Source organism: Labeo rohita, chromosome 18 (assembly GCF_022985175.1).
Source record: "Labeo rohita strain BAU-BD-2019 chromosome 18, IGBB_LRoh.1.0, whole genome shotgun sequence".
NCBI lineage: Eukaryota > Metazoa > Chordata > Actinopteri > Cypriniformes > Cyprinidae > Labeo > Labeo rohita.
Window position 1 is genome coordinate 30,141,231 of NC_066886.1, and position 11,460 is coordinate 30,152,690.

Below are 11,460 nucleotides of genomic sequence, written 5' to 3' on the forward strand. Positions count from 1 at the left end.
CTATAAGTGCTTGGCAATGCATATTATTAATCAGAAATTAAATTTTTATATATTTATAGTAGGAAATTTAAAAAATATCTTCATGAAACATGGTCTTTGTAACAATGTATTGCTACAAATATACCTGTTCAATGTGCTAAAACCACTCTGATGACAAAATTTGCATCCTGCCCACTGTACACTTATCCTAGCATATGCATAAAAACTGAAATACAGTTTGTATCATGTCAGTGAATTTTGCACGGGCACTTCCTTCTGTAAATGTTAAAAAAACAAAACAAAAAAAAAACCACTAAATCACTATCTAATAAATGCAGAGCTTGTGACATATTCTCTTGAAAGACACCCAGATGTTTCATCCCTTCAAACTCACGTTGTTCTATTTCTTTCCCTACAGCCCGTCAACCTCCAGGTGTGCCCAGCCAGCGGCCCATAACCCCTCCAGGCTTTTACCCTGCAGATACACCCAGTCAGCCGGGCGGCCTGCTCTACCTGATCGTGGGCTGTGTTCTGGGCGTCATGGTGCTCATTCTGCTGGTTTTCATTGTCATGTGCTTGTGGAGGAACCGTCAGCAGAACAGTCTGCATAGTAAGTGCCACACTTCTTGTTTACTTCCAGGTCTAGGTTTGACTTTTTGTCTATATGCTTGTTGGGGACACTGTGTACCACAGTACTAAATGATTATTAAAAAAAAGATTGAATTTCCACCATTGTAGCATTGTGTTTTTTAAGTTGTATATTTTTGTTTAGTATATATGTTACTTTAAGTATCAGTTTCTTTTGCAGCCACTGTTATTTTTATATTTAGATATGTAGTAATGAGACCAGCAGCGCTGTGTTGTTTTAGTTTATGTAGTATTTCTGTAAGGTTAAGAGAGGTTATGTTATGTCAATAAATTCTTTATGTAATTGAATTAGAGTCCACCTCCTGATCCAGGCCTGGTTTTCATTGCCTCTTCTCGACAGCCAGCCCTTTGAAGTTTTCTTTCTTTCTGTCTTTTTTTCTCTCTCTTCCACTCTCAATGAGATTGGGTAACAGAATAAACAGCGCTGGCCACAGCGGTGTGTATAAGTAGTAACACAGACACACCTCCCCCTGAAATAGGCCACAAATGGGCCTGCTAACTTTAATAGCACACACACTCTGGTTTGCTACTAGTCGGTTTTTGTAGTAAATTTCATTGTTCATTTCATCATTTCATATTTGTGCTTTTTCCTCAGCATTTTTAATGCAATTTTGACATATACTTGACTATAATTTGTTAGTGTAGTTATGTTTTGTGTAAATATTTTCTAAAAAAGAAAAAAAAGTTAGGTATTGCCATTTACACTACTGTTCAAATGTTTGGAGTTTGTAAGATTTTTGGAAGTCTCTTATGCTCACCAAGGCTACATTTATTTGATAAAAAGTATAGAAAAAATAGTAATATTTTGAAATATTATTACTATTTAAAATAATAATGTTTTCTTTTTTAAGTATATTTTAAAATGTAATTTATTTCTGTGATGCAAAGCTGAATTTTCAACATCATTACTCCAGTTTTCTGTCACATGATCCTAAAGAAATCATTCTAATATACTGATTTGCTGTGCAAAAAACACATTATTATTATTATTATTATTATTATTATTAATGTTTAAAACCATTATGCTGCACATTATTTATGTGGAAACTGATGTTTTTCACTGATGGACAATTCAGCATTTATTTTGAAATATTTTGTTACATTTATAAATGTATTTTACTATCCTTGATTTGAAAAAGTAATTAATTTCTTTCCAAAATTATGAATGGTATAACATTATTAATTTAAATACATCTTTATTACCATAAATTTTTGAATAGCATTGTATAATAATTACAGAAGAGTTAACAAATAGTTTTAGATGGAGTTCAGCATGTCACACAACAAGACATAAACTACCCATTAAATCATTACTAATGTAAAAAAAAATATTCTCTGTAGAATTCGACTCTCCAAGTTACATGTACCAGCCTGCGGAGATGAACGGCCACGTTCTGGAATATTCCACGCTGCCTGGCTCCAGCCATGTGAATGGAAGCGTGCACACGGGCTGTGGTCACACTGCTCCCATGATGCCCCAGGCCTGCCATCACCTCCACCACAAACTGCCCAACGGTCTGGCTTTGCTGAACGGGTCAGGAGGCCTCTACCCTCCTGGGCATCCTCACACGCATGACTCCTCTCTGCCGCACAACACCATGGAGTACGATCACTCACACCCTCATCACCTTCATAACGTAAGTAAAAATGTGTGCATGAGTGATTGTGCTTAGATTCTGGTAATAAAGGACCTGTCATTGCTGGCGTCTTTTGTTCCCATGCAGTTTTTGTATTATAGCTGTTGCAATTAGAATCCAGAACTACTATCAATCCATTTTACAGTGTAGAGTGGTAAAGTGTCACATGATATAATACAGTAAACCATTTGATTAAATATATGTGACCCTGGACCACAAAACCAGTTGTAAGTAGCATGGGTATATTTGTAGTAATAGCCAACAATACATTGTATGGGTCAAAATTATCGATTTTTCTTTTATGCCAAAAATCATTAGGATATTAAGTAAAGGTCAAGTTCCATTAATCTTCTTGTAAATTTCCTACCGTAAATATATCAAAACTTAATTTTTGATTAGTAACATGCATTGCTAAGAACTTTATTTAGACAAATGTAAAGGTGATTTTCTCAGTATTTTTATTTTTTTGCACCCTCAGATACCAGGTTTTCAAATAGTTGTATCTCGACAAAATATTGTCCTATCATAACAAACAATACATCAATGGAAGGCGTATTTATTCAGATTTCAAATGATGTATAAATCTCAATAATAAAAGACCCTTATGACTGGTTTTGTGGTCCAGGGTCACATATAGTAAAAATGTTGTATTCTGAAATATTATAATTTGAAATATCAGTTTACTAATTAAAATTTTTGTTTTTAAAATGTAATTTATTCCTGTGATCAAAGCTGAATTCTTCAGTGTAACATGATCCTTTAGAAATCATTCTAATATGCTGATTTGCTGCTCAGTTAATATTATTTATTATTGGTACTCAATCATAATAATGGTTTTTACTATTACTATCAGAGTTGAAAATGGTTTTTGCTATTTAATTTTTTTGTGGAAATAGAAGTTTCGAAAGAACAGCATTTATTTGAAATAGAAATCTTTTATAGCATTGTAAATATCTTTACTGACCGTTTTGTCCAGATCACTTTTGATGCACCCCTTTTTTTATGACAACACTCCTTTTCACAAAAAAAAAATCTATATTTGAAAATTTGATGACATTTATAATTATCAGAATGTTTCTTGAGTAGCAAATCTACATATTATAATGATTTCTGAAGGATCATGTGATACTGAAGACTGGGGTAATGATGCTGAACATTTAGCTTTGCATCTCAGGAATAAATTACACTTTAAAATATATTAAAATAGAAAATACTTCTTTAAGTCGTAAAAATATTTCACAAAATTACTGTCTTACTGTATCTCCGATCAAATAAATGCAGCCTTGGTGAGGGAAAAAAAGGGATATCTCTCAAATACATGTGCACGGGTAACCCTAATAATTTTACAATAAAGTATAATACAGTAAAGTACACTGAAATGTTGTGTTATAGTGTAATGTAGTACAGTATTGTATAGTGTAGCCTGATATGTGACCCTGGACCACAAAACCAGTCATAAGTTGCACGGGTATGTTTATAGTAATAGCCAACAATACGTTGTATGGGTCAAAATTATTTTTTTTTTTTTTTTTTTTTTTTTTTTTATAAAGATATTTTGAAAAATTCCTAGCATAAATATATCGAAACTTAATTTTTTATTAGTAATATGCATTGCTAAGAACTTAATTTGGACAACTTTAAAGGTGATTTTTTTCAAAGTGACGTTTTCAAAAAATTGACCATTATGTTTTGTGTTCCAGGGTCACATATAGTATAGTATAGTATAACATGGTATTGTACAGTGGTGTAGTGTCAAATATAATATAGTAAAAGGCCAGTTTAAGGCATCCTTCCATGGTCCATCTACTCAGCTATATAATTTTCATTATAGTGTAGTTTAGCGATACTGAATGTAACAAACAGTACCATAAAACACTTCTGTGTGACTGGAAGTGAAATATGGCTAGTGTTATATCTGTCGTGTGTTTGTTGTGGCAGGGCGGAGGGATATACACGGCTCTGCCCCAAAACGACTCGTCGGACTGCATGAGCTGTCAAAACTTCTGCAACAACAACAGGTGAGAAAGAGGGAAATGTTATGCTGGAAAAGTCAAGCCCAGTAGCTTGTTACTGTTTGGTGTTTACATGCCTGCAGAATTATGTTTTGCTCAGCACGCCTCCAGTCAGCAAACCAATCATCTGTTCCATCTGGTTCTCATTTCACCCCTGACCTGAGCTTATTCTGTTCTGGGCTAAACACACACACACATGGCAACTCCCCTCGACGAGGCTTGTTTGTGTACTCTAGTGTGTCCGGCAGTAACAGTTTACACTGAACGCACCCTTGCTGCAGTCTTAATGAGCGGAGTGTTTATTTAGCCGCGGCCAGCGGGAGAGCAGAGGGAAATCCTTCTGAATGGAGCTGATATCAGCGTACCAACTAACCGTGTGCATCTGTGTACACTTTTTATCCCTGATTACTTCTTGAGTGAGCATACAGTGAGCATACAGTTATCTGTTTGTGTATTTATACTCTCAGGTATTGTTTGTTTATGTGTTTATTACGAGAGTGAGTGTGTGTGTGTGTGTGTGCGTGCGTGTGTGCGTGTGTGTGTGTGTTAAAGCCTTAGTGTCTTATCAGCATGTGCAAACACACAGAGACACAGGCTGTTGAGTCTGGTCAGGCAGCGTAGAGTCTCGCGGAAATAAATCTGTGATCTCAGATGCGATCAGAGTTTGAACATTGCAGAGATGCTTGTTTTTAGCTGGTACTCTGGCTCAAGCTGTACTATGAAAATTTTATTCACCAAAACAAATTAAAATTCTGTTGTCATTTATACACCCTCACGTCCTTTCAAACTTGTGTGACTTTCTTCAGTTAAACACAAAAGTAGAACTTTTTAAGAATGTTCATGCTGCACAGTACACTAAATGTATATTGTGAAAAGGGATGTAAACACATTTGTGTTTATAATGAATGAGTGGTATGCGTAATTGAAATGAAATGAGTTATTTAATTATTCATTTATTGGTTAATAATGGATATTGTACTTGCTCATTTTGCCCCTGCTTAGATTTTTCATCAAATACTGTAATATATTTATTTATTTATTTATTTATTTATTTATTTTATATACTTATATATTTGCTTATAAAATATAATTTATTCCTGTGATGCAAAGCTAAATTTTCATCAGCTGTTACTCCAATCTTAAGTGTCACATGATCCTTCAGAAATCATTCCAATATGCAGATTTTTTAATTAAAATTAACAATGTTGAAAACAGTTGTGCTGCCAAATATTTTCAGGACTCTTTGAGTTAAAAAGAACAGCATTTATTCAAAATATAAATCTTTTCTGACAATGTAAGTCTATGCTATCATTTTATATTAATTTAACATATCATTGGTGAATAAAAGTATTAATTTCTTTCAAAAAAAGAAAGAACAAAAAATTTACTGACCCCAAACTTTTGAACAGTAGTGCATATTAGAAAACCTTTCTATTTTAAATAAATGCAGTTCTTTTTAACCTTTTTATTGATCAAATACACCTGAAAATAAAGTATCACAGGTTCCAAAAAATATTAAGCAGCACAACTGTTTTCAACATTGATAATAAATCAGTATATTATAATGATTTCTGAAGGATCATGTGACACTGAAGACTGGAGTAATGATGCAGAAAATTTAGCTTTGTATCACAGGAATAAATTACATTTTAAAATATATTCACTTAGAAAACAGTTATTTTAAATTGAAATAATATTTCACAATATTACATTTTTTTTCAGTATTTTGGATCAAATAAATACAGCCTTGATGAGCATAATAAAACATCTTTAAAAACCATTAAAAATCTTACTGATCCCTATGTATGCATGTATATGTATATGTTTGGTTTAACTTAATGTACTAAAATAACTAAAACTGAATTAAAAATGAATAAAAAATAAGTACTAATATAAAAAACCAAATACACAAAATTACTAAAACTTTACCAAAAATTTAGAAATGGGAAATGTCAAAAGAAAAATGTTTAAACTATTAATAAAAACTTGAATTGTATCTCTCTGAAATAAGTATTTTGTGCAAAAAAAAAAAAAAAGACTTAAAATATAAAAATAAAAAATATGCAGTTCTTTAAATATAGTGAAACAGTCACATACACCACTTTTTTAATGCTTTTTGGTTGTTTTTTTGGCCAAAAACCTGTTCTTTTGGCAAAAGGACACACATTTATATCTGTGTTTTAATGAGAATATCTGGAAAATGCTTAAATTGGAATTTGTTTCAAAAAAGTTCAAGTTTCAGCCTTAACACGTGCGGTGGCCATTACTTATGTCTTGTGTTTGTATTTTGTGGACAGGTGTTACACAAAAACCAATGGCACTTTCCCGGGCGGCACTCTCCCTCTAATGCACCGCGTGGCAGCGCGCCAACCCGACGGGCTGGAAATGATGCCCCTCAACCCCGTTTTGTCTCGCTGCCATGGACGTGACAGCCCACAGCTCAACGGCTCCCTGGAAAGAGATCCAGCCGAAGAGGCAGAGGAGAGCAAAGCTCCACCCCTTTCCCAGAATTCCCCTTGTCTGCCAGTGGAAACAAAGTCCACCCTCGAGCAGCAGAGAGGTGAGAGAGTTTTAGCGCTATAAAGAGCTCTCTGATTCACACTGCACACCCTCTGAATGAGGAAAGTCAGTGTTTCTTCTTGCTGTCCAGGAAATTACTGCATTGGCAAACTGTAAATTACCCATCATGCAATATTATTTTAGCTGACTAGACTGCTGCATACTGAGCTGGTGCATAATTTTTTTTCTATCTGTTTGTGTGTGTTTGTGTGTGTGTGTGTGTGTGTGTATAACAGGGGTTCAGCCCATGCAGCTTGAAGACTCGGAGGGTCCTGTGGTGTGTTGGGAACGGCTGGGACTGCCTGATCTGGACTGTAAGGAAAAAACACCCTGGATCTCTACTGGAAGCCTGACTGGAGATCTCATCCAGCCTACCGTGCAGGAGATCTGAACACATTTAAAGCAAAAAACACTTTTCAAACATGCAAACACACTAAACATAAGAAAGAAATTGGGAATAGGAACATGAATGAATTCTATGAAAATGAAACAGCCAGTAATGGAATGGTCAGAGACATTGTGAGACTTGACATGGACTGCTTGCTGAGCTGGAGAAGACTGACGAGGGAACGAAGGATGGAAATAAACAGACTTTTATGCAAAGATGATGGAAGACTCAAAGGCTGAAATGGTCCCATATGTGGGAGGACTTTTAAAAGTAAACACAAAAACTCTTTAGATGACTTATTTATTTTTTTGTAGTAGTAAAATATTATTTCATATGAATGTATCTGTTGTAAGAAAAAAGTTTGTCTTTTATATTATTTATGCTTTTTTTTTTTTTTTTTTTTTTTTTTGATGAGAAGCTTTTTATTTTTGTCGTTCATTTGACTTTATATTTTTTTTGTTTGTTCCACACAGTGTGGAGTTTAGCCATTGTATGTGTAAAGTTTTGTAATAATATAAAGAGAAGATTAAGTATTACACCTATCCATTTCCTCCTCTGAAGTTTTACTGCTATACCGTACTCAAAAGTCTCAAATTGCCAAACACGGATGAATATGAACATAGTTTCAACATGGTTTATTGCATACCTAAAACACATGTGTAATCCACAGCTGGACCATATGAAGGCCCGCAAGCTCGCATCTGAAACGTTTGGTTTTGCGGCCTTTACCTAGCTTAAAATTAGGTTGCTCCTACTATAATCAATGAAGCATTCTGCACTGTCATTGCCTGAGGGATATCAGAAATATCTGCTCAAGTATCCAGTAATTGCAACAGCTCTTTGAAGTTTCCCACAGTCAATCCCCAGCCACACCTCCTCGCTGCTCTCCACGTCTCTTTGTTAACCATAAACAAACATGCGAGTGCTTGAATGACCTTTGACCCTCCTAGACTCTGTGTTGAAAGGCAGTAGTTGTGTTGCCATCACGTGAGCGTTTTTGTTTGGTTGCTTAGTGGAGCTCATTACTGCGGTCTCCTTATTCCAGCCTCAGATGTGGTTTGTACTCGAGTTGACTGTCTACATAAGCAGATTTCCAAAGGGTGCATGGTGCATTGTCACGTTTTGCAGTTTTTTTTTTTTATATATTTATCTGATTTCAGGCTGGCTGGATTAAGATGTTTTTATTATAGTTTTTCATAATAATTCCTTCTGTCATGTATAGAAGCCCATTACTGCCACTGAATAAAAGATAGTAAAAGGTCATTGCAACTTTATCTCACAATCCTGACTTTTTTCTCATAATTGCGAGTTTACATCTTGCAATTATGACTTTTTGTCTTAGAATTGCATGATGTAAACTCGCAATTGCAAGTTACAAAGTCAAAACTGTGAGATATAAACTTGCAAATGTAGATTTTTTTTTTTCAGAAGTGCATGATATAACTTTAGAACTCGCAATTGTGAGTTTATATCTCACAATTTTGACTTTATTACTCAGAATTGTGAGTTTGTCTCACAATTATGAGTAAAAAAAAGTCAGAGTTGCGAGATGTAAACTCACAGTTCTGACTTTTTTTCTCAGAATTGCAAGTTAAGTCAGAATTGTGAAATATAAACTTGTAATTCTGAGAACATAGACTTCTTTTCACCTCAAAATTTTATAACACTTTATAACAGTTTTTTTCCTATTTTTATCTCGAAATACTGATTTTATTTCTCACAATTGTGAGTTTATATAATGCAATTCTGAGAAAAAGGTCTCAGTTTTGAGATTAAAAAGTCACAACAACCTTTTTTTATTTTTTACATTTATTTTTGCCTTTATTTAGATAGGACAGTGTAATTGGACAGGAAGCGAAGTGGGAGAGAGAGAAGGGGGTGGGATTGGGAAAGGTCCACAAACCGCGATTCAAACTCGGGACGCCCACAGCGCAACGGCGCTATATGTCAGCCCGCTACCCATGAGGCTATTGGCACCGGCCCTTTTATATTCAGTGGTGGAAACTGTCTTTCATAGTCATGGGATATCGTATCATATCAGGTTTTTTTTTTTTTTTTTTTTTTGTGGAGATGCAAGAGCTTGATGTACTATGGAAACAAGCCATAACTTTCAGATCCCCAACCTCCCCCTCCACCCATAAAGAGCATTTACTGATACAAAGCTTCAAAAATGTGTCCTCCTGAACTTTTGCTATGATCACTGACAACTACAATGATGATAAAAATGAATTATATGTTCCCTTAATGTCATCCTGACATCCCTGTACACATAGTGACTCCTTGCTACACCCTTTCTGAAAAAGAGCATAGAACATCCAATACTTTCTCTGCACAGCTCTGATACATACTCTCTGTATAGCTCATCCAAAGCCAACTTAAGTATTATAAAAACACACAAAAAACCCCCTCATATTTCTGATATAAAATTCATCCACTAATTTCTATATATATATATTTTTATGAGTGGATTTATGAGTGATTTACAAGTATGTGCTTTTTCACTATTTCCACAAGGTGCTGTATAGCAGGAATTGGTGCAAATGATTTATTTTATTGTCAGTTTTTGCTGTTGTCATGGTGGAGCAACAGTTTGGAGAGGATCTTGCTAAACAAGTCAAAGTCAATGTTTATAGCAACGTACCTAAATATTAATCCAGACATTTGAATGCTACTTTATCACACCCTAGAGCACTGAAGGTTTGTTGCTGCCAGAAGAATGCAAAAATACACTGTGTATTTTGACCACTGATCAAAAAGAATGATTGCACCCACATCTCAGTCTAATTTCAAGAATTCTTCGTGTTACATAGCCGTTCCAGGTACTGTTGTTGTTTAGAATTTTTACATATCACTGTTAAATGTAATGTTACTAATAGGTCATTGATGTTCCTACTTCAACTTGCAATTTAGCTAAATGCTCTACAAACCAGATAAGAGATTAATCGCATGTGGTCAAACTTAATATTCATGTGATGACATCTTGCCCACCCATGACTATATTTTGGCCTGAGTTCTAATTAAAGTAGGCTGGTTGGAGTGGAGTTTAGTCTCAAAGTCCTCAGTAAAGCCATTCACTGTCCTCCAATTGTAGTGCCAGCACTGCCACCAGACATTCAGGCCTGCTGGTTATTCCCTACATCTGTCATTCTTGGTTGAAAAAAAAAAATGAAGATACAGGAAAGACAGGAGGTCTTGCCGTTGCCAGATTGTGGTGAACCGTTTAGCGCACAGTCCAGGCCTCTTCAAGGTGGTTTCCTGAATTCTGGCTGGGCTTACGGGGTCTGGATTTTAAAATTTCCTTTCGGTTCCACTGGGCTTCAGCTGGAAAACCAAAGCTGGGATCTAAACACCAGGCAAAGGAAGGCTCAGAAACCTGAAGTGTATCAGATCACACAATGATATTGGATCTTATCCTCCTGGACTTGTGAATTTGGTTTAGTATTGTGAAGATGACTTTTAGAGTGGTGATCAGTGTAGCTTGAGCCACAAAGGCATTCCTGTAGCACAAAGAATCTAGAAACACCAAGGTCAAGGGTTCAATTCCCAGGGAATGCAGACATTGATCAAACGTATGCCTTGAATGCAATGTAGGACACTCTAGAACAAGAGAATCAGAACTTTTTGGCAAGGTACTAAAACCATTTCTACTACAGGGACAAGTAACTTCATTGTCACTGGGGCAGTACCTTTTCAGGTTCGCTTTTAGGTACAAAGGTGTCCCTTTTGAAAAGGTACCGCCCCAGTAACAGCTTCTGTACCTTCATGTCTTAGAATTTAGGGTAGATTGTTGTTCATGGATGGAGTTAAACTCTAAGTCAGTGGCCCTCCAGGACCAAAACAGCCCATCCCTGCTTTACTGAGAAAGAGTCTGGAAACAATAGATGGGAAGTAAGAATAGAGTGACTATGACAGAGGGAAAGAAGAGAGATGTTGACAGAGGTCTCAGGTCATTTGATGAGATGAAGATAAGGTTGAGGACCTCCTGATAAAGACCTGCTTCTGTCTAAAGTCGCTTTCTACTTACGCTGCCTCAACCCCGTCCTGTTGCATCCTGCTCGGCACTCAGACCCCTTATTAAGGGCACCATGGGAACAAATGTGGCCATTGTCCACCCCAAAAATTCCTCCCCCAGTCTCTGAGAGGACCTGTTAGCACCCTCTCCAACCCCCTCCTCCGCCCACCATTCTTCGCCTGTCTCTTTGGCACACCCTGAATGAATGTAACACTCATGAATTAG

At 35.9% G+C, this 11,460-nt stretch overlaps 1 protein-coding gene across 1 annotated transcript in view; it reads left to right on the plus strand.

The window, feature by feature from the left end:
- Nucleotides 1-7,775, plus strand: part of cdon (cell adhesion associated, oncogene regulated) — a 44,183-nt gene extending 36,408 nt beyond the window's left edge. The window contains exons 15-19 of the mRNA XM_051135267.1: nt 398-589; nt 1,969-2,264; nt 4,203-4,282; nt 6,574-6,836; nt 7,072-7,775. Of these exons, the coding sequence (XP_050991224.1) occupies nt 398-589; nt 1,969-2,264; nt 4,203-4,282; nt 6,574-6,836; nt 7,072-7,226 (986 nt within the window). The 3' untranslated portion in view covers nt 7,227-7,775. The remainder of the gene's footprint in view (nt 1-397; nt 590-1,968; nt 2,265-4,202; nt 4,283-6,573; nt 6,837-7,071) is intronic.
- Nucleotides 7,776-11,460: the final 3,685 nt, after the last annotated feature.